The sequence below is a fragment of the Echinops telfairi genome, unplaced genomic scaffold (assembly GCF_000313985.2).
Source record: "Echinops telfairi isolate 266 unplaced genomic scaffold, ASM31398v2 ScPeMD7_7467;HRSCAF=8505_0, whole genome shotgun sequence".
Lineage (NCBI taxonomy): Eukaryota > Metazoa > Chordata > Mammalia > Afrosoricida > Tenrecidae > Echinops > Echinops telfairi.
In genome coordinates, this window is record NW_022111367.1 from 5,753,379 (window position 1) to 5,775,066 (window position 21,688).

The following is a 21,688-nucleotide window of genomic DNA, read 5'->3' on the forward strand; positions in this document are numbered from 1 at the left end:
TATAGTATATAGTAGTGTTTTAACTAAGAGTTTTGTCATCTGGAAAAAAAAACTTTGATTTTACTATTTGAATTTTCAACAGAAATGAATGACTCAAAAGACTTTTTGCTATGTTTTAATACATTTTAACTTGACTTTTGACCTGGATCTCAGGTCAAAAAGGATGTATTAACTTTTAGGTGGAAATCATACACAAAGCACTTAATACATGGTAGATGGTTCTATAATTGTAAATGTGACTAATTTTTTGGCTTCCTGAGTATAAAATACAATGATACTTTCCTTATGGCTTTAAATTTTGGGAAAATTTAAATTAATCAAAATTAATGGAAAAGGAAAAGAAAATGCATTTCACTTGAGAAAACTAGTCACTGCTCAGAGATGGCAGTGAACATTTATTGCTTATAAGTCCATTAGGAGGGATGTTTTATTACAATTGATTATTCATGTTTCGGGATGAACAGCGTGAGAGGCAATATAGTGTAGGTATTGCCCTGAAGTGTGTTCCATTACGCATGAATATTGAGGAGGAAAGGGGCTGGGAGTAAATTCATGTTTTATTTCTGCAAGACTGGTGATCTTTAAATACTGTTACACATTTGAAGTGTTTGGGATGGTATGATATATAGTATATCCAATGTATTTCAATTTTATTTGCTAAAGGACTCTTATTCTGGAACAATTGGAACTGTTACTTCTTAGGCATTAGTTTGAAAATTCATGTGCTACTTTAAAGGTTTTTTTGGGGGTTTGGGGAGTGTACTACTTAAAACAACTCTATAGGATACTAGAACTCTATGTAGGTTTCTGAGACAGTAACTCTCTACGGAGTAGAAAGCCTTGCCTTTGCCCCTCGGAGATTTGAACTGGTGGTTTCAAACTCCTGGCCGTACAGATTGAAGCACATTACTAGAATTGAACTACTAGGATCACTTTCTGAAGAGTTAGCATATTTTTAATTACATAGGTGTAAGTGCTCATTGTAAAATTAGAACCACATCTATAAAGAAATAAAAATAATTTTTCCCCTACAGAATCTCTTAATGTGTCCTCTTAACCTTTAAAAAATGTACAAACAGGTCAACACTTAGCATGAATTTTAACAAAACGAGAGATTCTATATACTCTGTTCTGAGAATCGACTTTATTCCAAAAAATTCTAAAAGCCATGTCTATACCTTAATATCAAATGTGTGGTTTTTTTTTGTTTTGTTTTTTCACTTTAGGGAAGAAACCCTTTTTTCTTGGAGCCAGCAATAATTATTACAATTACTGATGGGAGTAAGTTGACTACTACCAGTGGAGTCCAAGATGAGGTAAGTTATGTAACAACATTGCAGTTGGAATATTTATTTGTATATGTACCTGTAGCATGTTGAATACCTTAAATGAGTTCTGATTACTTGATGCAGTCTAGATTTCATCTATCTTTTAAGGCCCATCTACTTTCTTTGCTATTGGTAGTAGTGGTCTTTAAATTTCATAGAAAGCATCCCTTCTGTGAAAAATTTTATATATGTACCTCACCCTAAATATATGTGTATTTATATGATTATGTGAAGGTGCCAGTATCAGTTAATGCAGTAAATATTAGTAAAATAATTTTTTATTTTCAGGTTTAAAGAAAGAAAACATGAATACTGTTCTAATGTATTATCATATTTAAGTGGATTTTTATATATGCTCCTTAGAGACTAGTAAAGCTATTAGGGACTTAAGATTTGAAAAAGTGAAGGTTTTGGAAATTTTCTCTTAAGTCAGTACAGTTAATTGATTTATACTTCGCTTCATACCTATTCTGTACTATATTGCATTAAAAAGAGTTATTGTTAAAAAAAAGAGTTGACTTTGCATCCTACTTTGTGATAGGGTGAATGCAGTATTTTATTTCACAAAACTGTGAAGTGCTTTTACTGTATAGTATTGAACTGTTCTTGAACACTTAATTTATTTTTCAAAATAGGTTGACATAGAAAGATTATTTAGATTATTTTACTGTTTGTATTTATTTGATTTATAATCTTAATTTTGATTTCTCCATTTGCACACAGTTTGATTAAACAGGAAAAGTAATAGTTTTAAAGTTAAAGAATGCCAGGACATCTAGGTTTCTAGTCTTCGTTCAACTAAATTTCTAGCTATTAACTTTGTATGAGTTAATCTAATTTCCCTAACTTTGCATCTTCATCTATGAAATAAAGGTGATAATTTTTGCCTCACCTTAGAGCAGGGGTCCTCAAACTTTTTAAACAGGGGGCCAGTTCACTGTCCCTTAGACCCGTTGGAGGGCCGGACTATGGTTTAAAAAAAACTATGAGGGCCGTAGTTTGAGGACGCCTGCCTGAGAGCATGGTCGGAAGTTTAGTGAAAGTGTGTAGTAGGCCCTGAAGTAAAAAGCACGTAGTAAAGAGTTTTGACTACCTGATCTTGATTTTGAGGAAAGAGAGCTCAAATTGTTTTGTTTGAACAGCTGTTAATAAAGTTAATTTAAGAAACAATTCTTGGACAGTGAGCTGAAAAACTTAGGTACATAATTATAATTAAATAATTTATATTCCATAGATAATTAGTATATTTAGAGTGTGCCATAGCTGGATTTAACAGGCTTTTTGATTTTCTTAGATTTGGTTTGTACATGTGAGGTGATCCACTTAAGGATATATGTCTTTCTGCCATTATAGAAATATGTTCTGGGATGCAATATATTTTCTTATTTTTGAATCTCTTTTGTCGGACTTTCTGTACCTTTAAAAAAATATCCTAAAGCGTATATGGACATTGGAAATTTCATTCTAGATGTGTCCTAGCATATAACATCATCTTAGAGTAAGGCTGAAAAGAAACCCTGTGGGCAAGGGTCTTACCTTCCATTTCTTTATATCTTCTGTGATATTTATTTATAGCTATAGTACTGAGATGTCGAAAAACATTGATTATAGATAGATGTTGTTGTATTGAGTCTGACAGTCAAAATTGATTACTGCTGCTACTTTTGAGGTGGAAGGTTCATTTGTTTTAAGGCAAAGGTTTATTTTGGTTATGAGTTGGAACATAGGCCTGTGTGTAGTTTTGGTTTTCAAATTCATGAATGCCTTTGATCGTTTGCATTTTGGGGTTTTAATGTCCCACGACTTATCTCGTGGGACAGAGGGATGTACCAGAGATATACAAATTGTTGAATTTTAATTTCTGGTAAAATACTAGTCTTGTCTAACCTGAATAATTAAAAGTGTTGTAGTCTTTCAATTTATAGAAAAGCATAAAGGCGCTTTTGCCTTACTCTTGTATACGTGTGTGCTTGTGCTCATGTATGCTGAAATATGACTTAGGGGATAACAAACATGATTTAGTCTATCTTTCTCTTAAAATCTTTCACCTTTTGCCTTTGGAAAAACTTGATTTTTAAAATTTTGAATTGAGGGAATAAGTGTATTAGTAATTTCCACATTAGGGTATGTGTTTGTAATTCTTATTAGTTGTTTATGTGATCTTTTACTATTTGTGGCGTTTTACGTTTTACCAAACTATATGATATACTTTGCTGAAGAATCACATTACCTAACATTGTATGCTTGACATCTGGTCTGGTGCTGATTTTTAGGAGAATGTAGTACCGCTTCTTTAAAATTGTCTTCAGCATATGAGGAAACAGTTAAGTGTTAGGTTGCTAATTGAAAGGTTGATGGTTTCACCCCACCACCTAAGCTGAGTTTGAAAGATGAGGCTGATGTTTCCATAAAGATTTATAGCCTTAGAAACCCTAGCGTGCAGTTCAACTGTTTCCTGTAGAGGCTCTGTGAGTCGGAATTGACGTGGCAGCAGTCAATATGAGAAAATTTAGAGCTAATTTACTTTTGAAAATGAGGAAATTGACATCCAAAGAGTCCAAGTGATTTGCTCAAACATATTTGTTATGTCTAAAATCTAGGTAACACTATTTCTAAATTCCAAAGACGACATCCCAGCTCCTCTAGATCAGTGTTTTTTCCTTATATGCCACAGCCTCTAACTGATAGTATGTTTTGTTGAGTTCTTAAAATTTGCCTTTTATTTTTTTATTTTGTTTATCTGCTTCACCTTTCAATATAGTAACAACATAGTTATTCTGGTTGTTTTTATTGGAACATAATCCAATTATCGTACAATTCAATACTTCAGCCAATCAAGAAGAGCTGTACAATCATTATTACCACAATCAATTTTTGAACATTTTCTCCTTTTTTTCGTACTCCTTGTTATCAGCTCCCCATTTCCCCACAAGCTCCTCTGCAGTACTCTCAAGGACCATTAATTTTGCCCATCCTGGATTTTATATACTCCCTCCCCCCCCAAAAAATACAAAAGTAAAAAACAGAGTCAATGAAAGCTAATAACAAAAAATAAAATAGAGAAAAACTGCAGTTGAAAAGAAAACAGAAAATATTAAAAATGAGAGCAACATTTAAAATGAGTCAAAAGGAGGGAGATCAAGTGCTAACTACATCTGTCATAATTCACTTTTCAAGGCACTCTCTATGATAGCAAAGGTATTCACATCCCTGGTCTTAGGTTCAGAGGGGATTCACCAGAGACATCATCCACTTGTATTTCCCCTTCACTATTATTTTTATTTTTTAAACGGGCTAAAAGGGGGATCAAATTAGATGTTACATTTAAATCTGTCTATACTTTAATCGTCTCTACTCTTTAATAACCTGGCAATACACATCCTTCTACGGGTTAGAGGGAAAGCACCCGAGGCTTCATCTTTGTACATCCTACAAATGGAATTTGGGCTTCCACTGTCATCCATAGCCCTCTGCAAACCAAGAATTCACAATGTAAGCTGTGATATTATTTCCTCCTTCGTATTTGGATGATGTTATTTACAATCCTTGGATCACACATGCTAGTGTTCTTCCATGTGGACTGACTTGACACCTGACTTAAGTATTCTGCTCTTACACTTTTTTTTTTCTGTTTTCTGCTCTTATTCTTACAAGGTTCCTCAAATAACTTTTCTGATCAGGGCATTCCTAGGCAAGGAGATTAACCTACATAAAAAATATTTCTGGTTTTCAGATTCATAGACTTATGATTATATCAGTTATTAAACAGTTTTAATGATGATAAAGTACAGATATAAACCAAGTGACGAGGAGTATTAAAGAGGAAGTGTTTAACATTACCTATCTTGTGCTCATGTTTTGTTTTGTTTTGTTTTTTTATCGAGGGCTCTTAACAATGTGCTCATGTTAATATGAATTTTTTTAAATTAAATTTTTAAAAAATTTATTGGGGCTCATACAACTCTTAATCACAATCCATACATACATCAATTGTGTAAAGCACGTGTATACGTTTGTTGCCCTCATCATTTTTAATTTATTTTCCTAAGGAATACAAGAATACACTGTCCTCTGCGATAGCTTATTACTTAGTAGCAGTATGTTATGAGGTAGGAGAGCAGAGTAACAGCTTTGTATCACAGATAAAAGTCTTGTGCTATGTACTTTACACTAGTTCATGGCTATCTACTTTGGACTCATGGGATAAAAAATCTGAAGTAACATGAAATTATTTCCAGTATAATATTTTTAGACAGCCAAGTCTAGACTTTGAGATAAATGCTTGGATTGGAAATGTGTGTATGTGTTTAATTCTGTTTAATTTTAAATAGAGTTATTATATAAAATGTATTTTCACTTATGGCAAAGCACTAGATGGGACTTTAAATTTTGAGAGACAGGAAATCTACATTATTTTATCCATTTAGTAGCATTATTTGACATTGCTAAAAATATACCTTTGTTATGGTACTATTTATTCATCTTGTTAACTTACCGATATCTCACTGCTTTGGTAGCATTAACAAATAATAATTTAGAGTTACTGAAAAAAAATTTCCCTTGTTTTCTCTAGTACTACTTGCAATGAAAACTCTTTTGAAGTATTATTCCAGGACCATGTGATTAACTATATTGCTCAATAAAGGAGCACAGGAGAAATCCTACCAGTGCCATCTTGGTGATGAATGGCATTCCAGGTTAACGTAGCAGTTAATGTTTTCTTCCTTAAAAGTGCTAATAGGAGTACAAGCAGTCCCCAGGTTATGGATGTTCTTTATACAGAGAGTAGTTAGAAACCATCACTGTAAAGTTTATTATATTAAAATATTTTCCCCCAGAAAACCATTTTATTAGGAGTTCTTACAGATAATCATACCATTTAGTTCAATCACATCAGGCAGTATTGTACAATTGCTACTACAATCAGTTTTAAAACATTTCCTTCTTTCTTGAACTCCTTAATATCAGCTCCTATTTACTCCATGTTAAACATTTGAGGTGCATAAAATGATTGGAATAATCAACGTGTGTTACTTTGAATGTGCTTCAAAGCATTAGCATATTAAAAGATGTTTTAGTGTATTGGAAAGTGTTTCCTTAATATTTTTATGCATAAAAAGGCACACTACTTTTGACTATAAATACAGTCTGAACCTAACTGTTCTTACTTACACAAATTCTACTTAAAGACAGGTTTAGGAATGGAACTTGTTTGTAACTTATTCTATCTTTCAGATACTGAGATTTGAAGGATCCTTTTGCGTCTTTTAGTGTTGTGATTGCTTGTAGGCTAACTTTTTAGAAAATATACGAGGGAAAAAAAGATGGTTGAGTTTGACATGAACAATTTTGCTTCTTTTTAAAAATTAATTTATGTTTTAAATCATTTTATTAGGGACTCATACAACTCTTTTCACAATCCGTACATACATCATTTGTGTATTGCACATATGCTGCCATCATCATCCTCAAAACACCCGCTTTCCACCTGAGCCCTTGGTATCAGCTCCTCATTTTTTTTTGCTTTTTTGTTAGCTGTCTAAACGTAAGACCAACTAGGGCCTTAACTGCATCTAGTTTCATAACTCTACCACCAAGTCTCAGATGTATACGTTTCTATGGCACACCAGAAGTTACAAATCCAGAGGTTGAGAAAACAGAGCCAAAATTATGTGTCAATCAACTCACACTACCATCATGTCAATTCTAGCTCAAAGTATCCTATAGGGCAGGGTAGAACTGCTTCTCTAAGTTTCTGAGACTGTAAATTTTCGTGGGAATAAGACCAACTAGGGTAATAACTACATCTAGTTTATAAGGTCAATGATGTATAGAAAAAGAATCTGCATGCATGACAATAGCTATAGATATGGGGTCTTATCTTTCTTTCAATTTGTCAGTTCTCAAAAGTTGATTAAAAGAAATTCATTAGGGAGAGCAAATGTTTTGAGAATAAGGGCAATGAGTACAAATGTGCTTTACACAACTGATGCATGTATGCATTGTGATGAGTTGTATGAGCCCCTAATAAAATGATTTAAAAAAATTAAAAACAAAATTCATCAGTCTTTGAGGTGTAGATTAAGATTCATTTATTTTCTGCTGCTTCTAGGTTATGTGAATAGTTTTTCTTAACTGGTCAGGATTTCTATTATAGCTTGCATTAATCCTTAGTGACTTGCACTGATTAAAAGTTCAAATTTTTTTGAAATCTGTTTCTAGCATCTGAAATGATTCAGAAACTATAACCAGATCTCTCCCTCCCCCCAATAGAGTATTTTAATTCACTGGAAGCGTATGCCAAAAATTATCAAATGTCTATTTTAGTTCTGCTAGAAAAAAATTTTAAATGCATATTTAAGATAATCTCAGTTTGAGTTTTGGGGAACTTTTCCCTTTTCTTTTTAAAAAATAAGATTTGTTAAAGTATCTCAAAGAAGGCTTCTTTATTGTTGTAGTATGGTAGAACGTGTCAAACAGGTCTGTGCCTAATTGCATATCTGAGTTTTTATTTTTATCCCTTTAGTACTCCTGCCTTTTCATATTGGTATTATTAGTGACAGAGTAAAATCTCAAGATTAGCACTTATCTACTGATAGGTGATTCAGATAGTCTAAATATATTACTGTATATTAATCGTACCAATTAAACTTTCCAAGAGCATGATACACATAATTGTATTTCCTTTTTATACATGGATATATATATTTTGAGTCCTGGTGATGTAGTGGTTATGAGTTTGGCTGCTAACTGGTAGTTTGGTAGTTTGTTAACTGCTTGCTGATAGTTTGAAATACCAGCTGCTCTCAGAAAGCCTGGGCTTTCTATTCCTGTGAAAAGTTGCAGTCTCAGAACCTTAACAGAATAATTCTGCCCTGTCCTATAAGGTAGCTTTGAGTTAGAATTGATATGATGGCAGTATGATTTGAGTGACACATAATTTTGGCTCTGTTTTCGCAACCTCTGGATTTATTACTTCTGGTGTGCCATAGAAATGTTTACATCTGAGACCTGGTGGTGGAATGGTTACACATTGGGCTGTCAATTGCAAGATTAATTCTACCCCGTCCAATAGGGTCACTATGATTCGAAAATGACTTGATGGCAGAGAGGCAATTCATAGTGTATTGGATACATGCAATTATTAAAATGCTTGATTAAAAGAAATTGGAATGTTTCAATTTAATATATGTAGTTAGCCTCCAGCAGTTTGCACTTACAGTACTTACTGGATATACTTTTTTCTTAGATTATGTGTTTAGTTTTTTAAGGCATTAGTGTTTGGGTTTTATTATTTGCTGTTCTAAAGCTAATGGGGGCCCGTCCCTGAAGTTGAGGCTTTAACTATACCTCCCAGTCCTCCACAAGGTTTCTTCGGGCCATCCATCGCACTCAGCCCTGCCCCAACCCTGTTCAAGGTTCCTTTTCCCATTGCATGCTCTGGATGGACTAACCCTAGTGAGGCTTCGCCATAGAGCATTAAAACAAAGATGTACTACGTGCCTTATGTATAATATGCCTACAAAAATAATATGCACATGTACTTAATGCACATAGCTAACTTAGCTACATAAAAATATGGTACCATGCCTGACAAGTAAAATGTAGTCCCTAAATTCTAAAGCCCTAAAACATTACTTCCTTTTTGTGCTAATCACACAACTGGGGACCAGGTATTTTCTTATGAGTCCCATAGTGTTGTTAGGTGTGTCAGTTCTGATACATCGTGACCCCCCTATGTACAACAAAACACTGCTTGATTGTGTGCCACCCCCATAGTCATTGCTATGCTCAAAGCCCACTGTTGCCACCACTGTGTCAAGCCATCAAAGGTTCGGAGGATTTTGAAAGGTACCTGTGGCAGTGCTTTCTTCAGCCATACAATAGGAAATCTGATGATCCTGGGATGAAGCATGTTTTGCATCTTTGGTTTAAAGTTCACTCCAGAGGCTCATGCCTGAATTCTACGTTATTGTTCCTTTCTGTGCTCCAGGAACACAACCTGCACCCTGAGGCTTAGCCAAGCCCCACCCACCCAGCTCTAAAGTCAGGGTGGATCAGCACAAACCAGGGCCATGTGGGGGAAACAGCCCATGTTCACTGGAAGCATTATCTACATAAACATTTACTGATGCATATTAATAAGTAAAAGGCACTAGCAAATGTGAAACCACTCTAATGACTAAGTCTGGAGCCACACCTCTTTTATTTTCAATGACTCAATGTGCTCTGCAACCTTAGTCTCTTTCCCAGCCAGCAACAGCTTCTTCGGTACCATGTAACTAGGATCAGTGAAGCCCCCCACCACTCCTGAACTACTTTATCCTTGCGGCCAGTCTCCAGCAATCTATTGCTGCATTCTTCCCACCGGGTAACCTCCTCCTTCTTGACCACCACAAACTTCCAATACACCACTGTGTAGGCCGGCAGGGCAATGGGACGAGACCAGAACCCATCCTTGTAAGTGTTCCATCCCCCAAGCCTCTCATGGTCTCCGGTCACTGCAATGAACTGCTCCCTAGGGTTCGTGACATAGTGGACCTGGAACCTGACACTAACTTGTTGAGCCTCAGGAAACAGTGCCACTGTTTTCACTTCTACTTCCTGCCCTTTTCGCTTCTCCCAGGGCCCTCTGGCCACAGTCTATTCCCTGACTTGCGCTTAATACCAGAGCCTCAAAACCAGCATCTCCCCAAGATGAATGCCTGGACACCATCTCCCAGTCCTCCTGCTGGTCAGCCAGGTCTGAACTGTCCGAGTGGGGAAGGCGCACTCCTTTGGGTCTGGCCCTTTGGAGGTTGCTTGAAGGCGCACTCTCAGTCAAACACAGGGCCTCCTTGGAAGGTGTCTCCCGCCCTTTTTGGAATCCCCAGCCTCGTACAGGATGATCACGGCCTTCGTTTTTTGGAACTTCAGAGCAAGCACTGGAGGCACCCGAGGCAGCTAGCGAAGCTGTGTCAGGAGACTGTCCAGAGGAAACCTGCACTCAACTGTCACAGACACCGTCTGCTTCGGGAGGGCTGTGCAGCGGCCACGCTGCTTCCTGCCGGTATCCCAGGTTATCAAGGCCTGTGGTCTCTGAAACCAAACAGCCATTGTTTCCTTGAAGGTGCTCTGGTTTGGGGACCTGCGCCCGCTGGGAAGGTTCCAGACTTGGTCTCCCGCCGCCACCGAGCTCGCCCCCCAAGGGGGCCGTCCCTCAGCAGCCACATGAGAAGCACCCTGGCCAGGCTGCCTCCAATAAGCAGGACAGATCAGACGCTACCCATGGCGGAGAGGTCGCAGCTGAGGGAGACACCAGTGACGGAGCCAGCTGGGGGCTCGTTTCAGGTGGACACAGCCACACCTCCCCGCCTGCTCCAAGCCTTTCACAGCCCCCAGGTTATGTGTTAAGAAAGCTTTTCCCCCCCTCATAGTTAAATTGCTTTTAAAATGAGTTGTGCGATCACTATCATTTCTAGTCTTCCCTCCCTCTTTCCGCATAGTATATTGTTTGCTCCTCCAGCCCACTCACCCCCCACTCCTACCTCCCCTATAAACCCTTGCCTTAGTTTATTATCTCTATGCTTGTGTGCTTGACGAACTAGAACACCCAACAGAAACAAAGCAAAGTGGTAAGAATAAAATAATAATACAAAGATAAAAATAAGGAACAACTCTTCTTGGAATGGTTCCAGACATAAACAACTAGAGAGTAATTGAAAAGAAATACTTTGAGAACTGACTTGATGGCACAGCTCTTTAAGTGAATCAGGACAAGTACCAGTAACTAAATTAATCTACAATCTGGAACTCTAGAATCTCATACCAAAAAAACAAGCTCACTGTCATTGAGTTGATTCCAACTCTTGTGTAGGATTTCTGGGTGTATAAATCTTTATGGGATCTTCTTTCTCCTGTGGAGTAGTTGATGGTTCTGCACCACCAACTTTATATTCAGCAATCCAGTTCTTACTTGACTGTACCACTGTGGTATGGTAAATAAAAGTAATTTTTATTCAGAGGGTGAAGCAGCTTTACCTTGCATTGAATAGCCTGTCAAAATAAATACATAGAGATTCTACACATAACAAGGAAAATATTATTTTATAAATTTTGCATTTTGGCTCTTTCATTTAGAAAGTACTGGGATATTTAGAATAGGTGCTTTCAAATGGCTGAATCCATATCACCTTCACCTGCTGTGGCTCTAATTCTGAAAGTTTTTACATCAGTTGATCTAGATTAAAACTACGACCACTATTCCACCCTGTCCTTTGCCCCCAAAACAACAACCAAAAAAACTCAACTCACTGCCATCCAGTTGACATGGATGGAATTTTTGTTTTGTATTCTATGTTCCAGTTGGTTTTGATACACAGCATTATTGGGAAACCATATAACTACAAATTAAAAAAATAAAAACCACAAAAGTATGTGAAAGTGGACATTATATGCAGATGAAAAATAGGAATATGTGACAATATGGAATAAAAGAATATAGGATAATATGGGAAAATGGAAAATAGAGATGTTTTAGCATTTCAAGGCATCAATTTTGTTTGGTTTGTAAATATATAAATCCAGATCTATTCAAAGTTAGTAATGGAATTGAATTTTTGTGGATTTATTTTTCTTTACATTGTTTTTGAGAACAGACAGCAAAAACAACATTTCAACAGTTAGGTATAATTCAGTGACATTGATGACATTCTTTGAGTTGTGCAACCATTCTCACTCTCCTTTTCTGAGTTGTTCTTTATTAACGCAAACTCATTGACACCTAAGGTTTCTAAGTAATCTTTTGAGTTGTTACTGTTACCTTGATCTCATACAAATCATTTTCAAAAGCGCATAGTGCTCAAGGTGAAACTTCTTTAGTAGTTAAGGTAAGCTATTGCTTAATTTTAAGATGACTTCAGGGAGATATATTTGGTTTAAAGATTATATCAGGGCTGTATGGCAGGGGTTTCATATAACCACTATGGTTCTAGAAAGTCTAGAGTCCATGAGATTTTGACATTTTGTTCTACTTTTATCCACCTTTGACCAGGATTCTTCTAGGAATCTGATTAAAAAGTTCAGTAATGGACATGGTCAGTAACATCTAGATCTTCTGGTCCAATGTGAAAAAAAGCAGTTTCTATGAATGTATTTTTTTAGTAAGATAATTCCTAGTATTGATAATATGGGGTAGAATTGATTATGGATAGTCCTATAAAGCTAATTTTCCATGCCATCTGCAGTTAATCTATGGTTATTGTTCACTTCATACACTCTGAGTGAGTATGAATAGGGCATAGAGTAGAGAGAAGGTCAAGAAGTCAGTAATTAATTAACATTTGCTCTGTAATTGAGAGTCCCTGGGTGGCTCATATGGATAAATGTTTCGCTATTAATTGAAAGTTTGGGTTTTGAACCCACCCAGAGGCAGGCACCTCAGAAGAAATTTCTGGTGATCTGCTTCCTTAGAAACCCCATGGAGTACATTTCCATTTTGTACACATGAGTCAGCATGTGGCCATGTGCCTGCTTTCGCTGGTATAGGAGCTTCTAATCCAGAGGACTATATAATATTCTGGCATGCTTTAAAACCCACTACTGTCAAGTTAATTCTTATTTAAAACAACCCTTTAGGACAGAATAGGACTGCTCTGTAGGATTTCCAAGTGTGAAAATTTTTACAGGAACACAGCCTGATCTTTCTCTACCGCTCAGTGGCTGGTGAGTAAGAAACCGACCGCATGGTTAGAAGTCCAATGCTGAACCCATTATATTCCCAAGGGCTTATCTGTTACACTTGTTGTTGTAAGGTGCCATTGAGTTGGTTCTGACTAATAACACTCCTATGTACAACAGAACAAATTAGCATATTGTCTAGTGCCAGTATCACAATTTTGAACTTAAACAATTTCCTTATCAGGAGACGTTGGACAGTGTAAGATATGACGAAATAATAATTTATAAATTGTCAAGGGTTCATGAGGGAAAGGGGACTGGGGAGGGAGGGGAAAAATGAGCTGATACCAAGGGCTTAAGTGAAGAGCAAATGTTTTGAGAGTGTTGAGGGCAACGAATGTACAAATGTGCTTTACACAGTTGATGTATGTATGGCTTATGATAAGAGTTGTCTGACCACCCCCCAATAAAATGATTAAAAAAACAACAACCCTCTCCCCCAATTTTTTTTCTTTATCTACTTACTCGGCTGTAATTCTTGTTCTGACTGCCCATACCTACCATCATTTAAAAAAAAACACATGCTTGACCTAGATGAAAACAATTTATAAAGAAACAGTGAAAGTTATGCTTAGTTTTTTGCCTGTTAGAAACTTATCAACAAATTATCCTTCCAGAATTTTCAGATATTTAATCAGTTAAGTATATTTTAGATTAATTCAACAATTCTCCTTGTGATATAAGATGATATAACTTTGATTAGGTACAAGAATAAGGGTGTACCATATATATGTATTAAGGAATGCTTGGTGTGTTTTTTTTTCATGTCTCAATTTGCCACCTTTGACAAGGTACAGTCTTAATACCTTTCAGTCCTCATTTTAGTGGAAAATACTTGTATTTTCCTTTTCTCACAGGCTTAAACAGTTCTGCCTTTTGTAGGCTTTACTGTATTATGAATGAAAATGGAATTAAACAAGGCTAATTGCCCTTAAAACCTTAGTGGCTCAATGGTTAAGGGCTCAGCTACTAATGGGAAGGCTGGTAGTTCAAATCTGCTAGCTGACTATAAAGATTTCCATCTTAGAAACCAATAGGATAGCTCTACTCTGTCAAATAAGGTCACTATGAGTCTAAATTGACAACATAGCAGCAGATACTTGGGTATTGGCTCTAGAAACGTACTGTCACTAAAGTCCATCATGTAAATAATACTCACTGCCATCGAGCCAATACCGATTCATAGTGACCCTATAGGACAATGTAGAACTGCCCTTGTGAGTTCAGACTGTAACTAACTCTTAATGCGAGTAGAAAACCCTTATCTTTTTCCTGAGGATTGGTCAGTGTTTTCGAACTGCTGACTTTGTCCAACTAGTAACCAGTGTGCCGCTAGGACTCCTTATAAATACTAATATTTGTAAAACATTGAGATAAACAGAAGTAAACAGAAAGGACATTAAGTAAGGAGCGACTTTTAAAGGATGATCACGGAATTGAGCCATGACATTTTAAGAAGAGATGATAGCATGTACAAAAGTGTGCAGGCATAAAAAGTAGGAAAAGGAATCCTGGTGGTGTTGTGGGTTACCCCATTGGACTGCTGACCACATGGCCAGGAGTTCAAAACCACCAGCTGCTCTTTGAAAGAAAGCTGAGGCTTTCTACTTGTGTAAAGAGTTACAGACTTGGAAACCGACAGGGCAGTTCTTTGTTTTGTAGAGTTGATAGGTGTCTGAATCAACTAGATGACAGTGATTATGAGTTTTGAGTTGGGTAGTATGTAAGGTATAAATAGGAAGACTGGCTGCTTGAAGTATAAGTATAGGCCGGTTGATCCCGAACTAAAGAAATTGTACTGCATTCTGTTAACTTTTGTGGAGGTGATAGGAAAATGATAAGGCGGAGCCATTTGACTTTCTCAAATCTTATAAGGGGGAGAGGATCAGCATTCACCCAAAGCTGTATCCTATGAGGTAGAGGTCAGACTTGCTCATCTCTCCAGACTGCTTACAATTCTGACACCAGTCTTCTCTCTCTGGGTTTGATGGTGTATTGTACTAGCCACCTAGAATTTACAGGCTATCCTCATGATTAAAAATTGCTTATTTCAAGCAAACTTCAACTTGGAATTCTTAAAAATGTTAGGATCAGAACCTTGTGTATGTATGTATGTTATACCTTACAATGTCAGGTCAGTTAAAGAGGATGCAAGCCTAATTTTTTCTTCAATTCATCATTATTATAATTAAGAAGAGAAGTGGATTGGTCATCATTCTTTGAACACGGCATTGTCAATTTTCTGTTATCTTTTGCCTGTTAACTATTTCATGACTAAATCAAGATTGCAGTTTTAGACAATGCAACTGTTGAGTAGTTAGCTATTGGGACACACTCACATAAACCTTAAGTTTCTCATTTTTTATAGATACTTGATTATACTAAGCTGCAGTCCCATAGTTTTTTTAATCCAACTTCTACCTCAGTTATTCTCTTCAGATTTAAGACAGTAGCTTATAAATATTTTAGATTTGTATACTAGGAATAAATTTATACTGTGACTATGGTCTTGATTTTAAGACAAGGCTGCATTTTTATTTAGACAAGGCTGTTTTGGTATTTATTTCCCCACGTTCTGTCTTTTCAGCTGAATTACTAATCTCCGCTCTCCCCTTTTGTTTGTTGTAGTTTTGATGTTTTTTTTCCTTTCAGCTAAAGGAGCATCCCAGTGGTTTTCAAGAAGTGCTAAAGTGCACTGACTGTCTCATGATGACTGGTGCCTCAGGGAGGGTCATGATTCCTGGATACAGGATCGGCCTGATCCCGGATGTCACTTCAAGCATTCAGATCGTGGGGAAATGCCTTATGTAATGGCTAGCCTTCCTCAAAAGTCTGATGCTAGTCATCTCGGAAGGCCTCAGAAAAAGCCTTAAAGGTGAGCAGAGTAGAGTGTAGTTCTCTCTGGGGGCTGTGACTATTGGAGAATCTGATTCAAAATAGAATGACAACTGTAACCTGATCCATCCAGGTTTAATTGGTAAATTAACTTGGTTTATAAATTTGTTGATGATCAGACCCCAACTTTGCAGCTATTAGAAACCACCCTGCTACACTAAAGATCTATTTCATTAGGGGGTGGGGGTCCTCTTCAGAGTCTTAGGTTAGCATCTGTTATCTTAAACAGAAACAGCCTTATTATTATACTAACGAACTCTTCAGTTACAAAATTATAGTACGTTGTTAAAAAAATTAGTGAGGTACTTTTTTAGTTTATGATATACTAGTTATTTAGGCAGTTGAGCCTCATGATTTGGTTTGTGTTTCATTTCTTCATTAAACTTTGTTGTTGTAAAGACATAACATCTTCAAATCAATATTGGAGAATATTAATATTACGTGTATCATTGAATAATAATATTTTTATCTCATTGGAATAGACTTTTAGAGATGTTTTGACCATTTTGGCTTGGGGAAAATTTAAGTCTAGGTTCCTTTTTCTGTGAGTTATGGAACCCTTTTATTCTTATACCTTTTATCCATTTTCAAGTAAACTCTAAAATTTGCCCTAAAACTTAGTTTGCTTTTAATAAAGTTAGTTTATTTTTAATAAAGTTACCTGAATTAGTTAAAAAAATAGAGCATATACCTTCCCTTAATGCATCAATTTTAAAAACTAGAACATTTACCCTCCTCAATATATTTTTTAATTTAATTGCTTTCTACAATGTTAGCTGCTAAAGTATATTAAAATAAGAAATTCAAAGGGTGTGATTAAAAAAAACTTAGCTGAAGAACTTCTGATATTTTTTTTCCTTCTTACACCTTGGGTCATGATTAATACAAGTCCAGCAAACTTTCATTAAAAGGGAATGATAGTGAAAGTATTAGGCTTTTCATAGCATATGTCTCTTAACTTCTTGATTCTGCCATTAAAGAGCAAAAGTCGTTTTAGACAATACATTAAATGAGTGGGATGGCAGTGCTCCAATAAAACTATGCTTACCAAAGCAGACAGGGTTGGATTTGATTTGTGCACTGTAGTTCATTGACACCTGGTGTATACCCCTATTTTGCATTTCACTGCCTTGAACCTTACAGGAGCTCAGTTCACTTAGTGGTTATGTGGGCTTCAGGGAAATCATGGAAAAATTCAATGATCTTTTAATTATAGTTACCATGACCCTTTTGAAGCTTCCTCATACATGTTGTTGTTATTACGTGCTATCTAGTCAATTCCAAGTCATTGTGTTGCTATTACAACATAGCAAAACACCACCTAGTCCTGCACCACTCTCACAATTGTTCCTGTGTTGAAGCCGCTGTATGAATTCATCTTGTTGAAGGCCTTCCAATTGTGCTGCCTTTCCACTTGACCAAGCATGATGTCGTTCTCCAGAGTGCGGTCACGCCTGACAGCATGTCTAAAGTACATGAGTTGCAATTTGGCCCTACTTCTTCCAAGACAGATTTGTTTGTCCCTTTAGCAGTCTGTGGTATTTTCAGTGTTCTTCACCAACACCACAGTTTAAATTCATTGATTTTTCTTTGATCTGCCTTTGTGTATGTCCAACTTTCACATGCATATGAAGCAGTTGAAAATACCATGGCTTGGGTCAAGTATACCTTAGTCTTCAAAGTAACATCCTTGCTTTTCAATACTTTAAAGAGGTCTGGTGCAGCAGATGGACCTAATACAATATGCCCTTTGATCTCTTGAGTGCTGTTCCCATGAGCATTGATTGTGGATCCAAGCAAGACAAAATTCCTTGACAACTTGAACCTTTAATCCATTTTTCATGGCATTACCCTCAGTATCTTATTTCCCTTCACAGCCACATTGAGAAATTGTTGATTTTTTAGCTTTTCTTCAGTTTGCTGATGTTTTACCAACTTATTAAAATACTTTTAATTAAAAAAAATTATAACCTTTTTTATTGTTGAGATGAAAGTTTATGAAGTTTCCATTCAACAATTTGTACACAATTTTGTTTTGTAATACTGATTGCAGTCCCCATAAAGTCACAGCACTTATCCAAGTTCTTCCCGTGTTTCTTATTTCTAGTCTTCCTTCTTTCCTGATCCTTCTGAATGCTGTTTTTGGGTAAATGCTACCCTTTTGGTTGTAAATGGTTGATTAATGTTATTGTTTTCTGTTACAGACCTATCTTATTGTTTGGTTTAAACTTGAGCCCAGGGGTGAGTTTATTTTCATCCCAAAGGTTGACTAGTGGCTATAGTCATGGGGTTTCCATCAGTTTCTTGTCAAGACCAATAAACTTGTCATTTTTAGGATTCTGAGTTTTGTTCTACATTTTCCTTCCACTCTATCCAGGACCTTCTGATGATAGCCTTTCAGAGCATTTAGTAGGAGTGGTTCATCACTATCTAGTTCTTCTGGTTTCAGAGTTAAAGAGACCGCTATTTGGAAGGTTCATTATACTGATTGTTTCCATGAATCTTTGGCTTTCTTCACTCTTTTCTTTGGACAGAGAGACAATTTGTTGCACCTTAAACTGCAGCTTACAACACTCTAAGATAAGAGCCCAGTTAGTACACACCAGAGTAGGATGTAGAATGTTGTCCTTATGGATTAGATTAGGCATCCTCAAACTGTGGCCCGTGGGCCACATGCAGCCCACCGAGGACATTTATCTGGCCTGCCGGGTGTTTTTACCCCGTTTGTTTTTGTATTTCAAAATAAGATATGTGCAGTGTGCATAGGAATTTGTTCATAGTTTTTTTTAATCATTTTATTGTGGCTCATACAACTCTTATCACAATCCATACATACATCATTTGTGTAAAGCACACTTACACATTTGTTGCCCTCATCATTCTCAAAATTCGCTTTCCGCTTGAGTTCCTCGAATTAGCACCTAATTTTCCTTTTTCCCCTCCCCCTCTCTCAATGCTCCCCCCTCCCTCACGAACCCTTAATAATTTATAAATTATTATTTTATCTTATCTTACACTATTGTCCGGCCCTCCAACGGGTCTGAGGGACAGTGACCTGGCCCCCTGTTTAAAAAGTTTGAGGACCCCTGGAATAGATTTATGCCATTTGACCTTTTTGTCCCCTCAGATCATGGTTCTGAGCCCCCTGCCTAGCAACTCATTGCACTCTGGGTGTTTAGTTAAGTTTTGGGTGTCTAAGAAGTTTTTCACAACTTTACTCCCTGTGTGCTTTACCAGCTTCATAGATATATTTTCAGCAATATGTGTATTTATATACAAACATGTATCTATATCATGTCTGGTGGTGTAATTAATTATATGTTGAGCTGCTAAGCACAATTTTAGTGTTTCAAACCCACTAGCCACTCTGGGAGAAGGATGAGGCTATCCACTCCCTGTCAAAATGAAAAGTCTCAGAAACCCAAAGGGGAAGTTCTCTGTCTTAGGGTTGCTATGAGTCAGAATCATTTTGATGGCAATGATGTGGAGTGTGTGTATATATACACATATGTATATTTGTAAGTATACTCCCATTCTTTCTCCCATACTTTTTAAGGATACCCCATGCTTTTTTCTGCAGTGGCTGCGCAGTTACATCACCAACCAGTGTAAAAGGTGTTCTAGTCTTCTCATTGCCTTGCCAACATTTGTTGTTTCTTTGTTGTTAATACTGGAGTAAGGTCGATAACATTTTGATTATTTTGATTTGCAAATACAATGGCTAATGAATGTAACCCTTCTTTGGCTATTTTTTGACCACCTGAATGTCTTATGTTTGTTCATGTCCTCTGTTCATTTTTAAATGGGATTTTTTTTTCGTTTTTTTCTTTTTGAAGTTTTCTATAAATTTTAGAGATTAAAAATTAAAATTTAGAGATTAGTCCCTTGTCCTGTAGGTCATTGACAAACATTTCCCCAAACCTTTTATTCTTTTGGTGAGATCTTTTGATGCACATGAGTGTCTAATTTTTTTTGAAGTCAAATCAATGCACTCTTTATTTAGTTAGTGTTCAGTACATTTTTTTATTTTATTAGGGGCTCATACAACTCTTATCACAATCCATACATCAATTGTGTAAAGCACATCTGTACATTCATTGCCTTCATCATTCTCAAAACATTTGCTCTCCGCTTAAGCCCCTGGCATTAGCTCCTCATTTGTTCCCCTCCCTCCTGCTCCCCCCTCCCTCATGAGCGCTCGATAATTTATAAATTATTATTTTGTCATATCTTGCCCTGTCTGACATCTCCCTTCACCCACTTTTTTGTTGTCCGTCCCCCAGGGAGGAGGTCACATGTAGATCCTTGTAATTGGTTCTAATTTTTAAGAGGTCCTAGTCATACAATTTATTGTCTACTATTCGTGTTTTCAGTTATGTTTGATAGGGTATTTATGCCTAATTTTTCATTGAATATCTTTATAGTTCTTAATTTATATTTAGGTCTTTGATCCATTTTTGTTGTGTGTTTTTTCTTTTTTTTGATCATTTTATTAGGGGCTCATCACATTCCATACATACATCAATTGTGTAAAACGCATTTGTACATTCATAGACCTCATCATTCTCAAAACACTTCCTCTCCACTTAAGCCCCAGAAACAAGGCCCCAATTTCCCCCCCCCCCCCCCCCCCCCCCTCCCTCATGAGCCCTTGATAATTTATAAATTATTATTTTGTCATATCTTGCCCTGTCCGACGTCTCCCTTCACCCGCTTTTCTGTTGTCCGTCTCCCAGGGAGGAGGTCACATACAGTTCCTTGTAATCGGTTCCCTCCTTCCAACCCATTCTCCTTCTACCCTCCCAGTGTCGCCACTCACACCAATGGTCCTGTAGGGCTCATCCTTCCTGGATTCCCTGTATTTCCAGTTCCTATCTGTACCAGTGTACATCCTCTGGTCTAGCCAGACTTGCAACGTAGAATTCGTATCATGATAGTGGGAGCAGGGAGGAATCATTTAGGAACTAGAGGAAAGTTGTATTTTCCTGTTTCATTCTTCTGTAAATGGTGTCAGCAAATGGAAATCCAGTTTTGCCAGCACTGTTTGTTAAAGAGACTGTCTTCCCATTTAATGAGTTTCAACCACTTGTCCAAGTTAGTTGCCTATATGTGTATGGACTTCTCAGTTCTCAGTTCTGTACTATTGGTCTGTGTGTCTTTCATTGTACCAGTACCAGGTAGATTTTTGATTGCCTGTGTGTAATTGCTCTTCTTTTTCCCACTGTTTTGTACATCTCCTGGGTCTTTTTCCTTTCCATATGAAGTGTGTGATTATGTTTTCCTTTCCTTTAAAGAAAGATGCTGGCTGGAATCTGTATTGGGCTTGCATTATATTATATCTCCGGAATGTTTTGAGTAGTATTTACATTTTAATAATGTTAAGGCTTCCTATCCACCAGCAACATATAAATCTATGTAGATAGATCTCTCTTGGTTTGGATTTTTGTAGTCTTTTGTAGTTTTCTTTGTACTCATTTTTTGTGTGTCTCTTGTTAGATTTATTTCAAAGTATTTGGAGTGATGAATTTAATATTGTTAGCATAAAAGAATCCGGCTGATTTCTGAATGTTGATCTTCTCTACCTTGCCATGTTATGGAATCTTCTACCAATTTTCTTGCTAAATCTTTAGGATTCTCTTGTATAGAATCTGCAAGTAGAGGAAATTTTACTTCTTCTCTACCAATTTGGATGCCTTTGATTTCCCATTGCTACGTTATACCTAAGACTTCGTCACCTGTTTAATAGA

At 36.7% G+C, this 21,688-nt stretch overlaps 1 protein-coding gene and 1 pseudogene across 2 annotated transcripts in view; one reads left to right on the plus strand and one right to left on the minus strand.

Moving 5' to 3' along the window:
• INTS6 (integrator complex subunit 6) overlaps nt 1-21,688 on the plus strand; it is a 101,608-nt gene that overhangs the window by 14,793 nt on the left and 65,127 nt on the right. For both annotated transcript variants that reach the window (XM_004704267.3, XM_045283769.1), the window contains one exon: nt 1,227-1,316. In XM_004704267.3, the coding sequence (XP_004704324.1) occupies nt 1,227-1,316 (90 nt within the window). The remainder of the gene's footprint in view (nt 1-1,226; nt 1,317-21,688) is intronic.
• On the minus strand, nt 9,540-10,597 carry LOC115873186 (annotated as a pseudogene).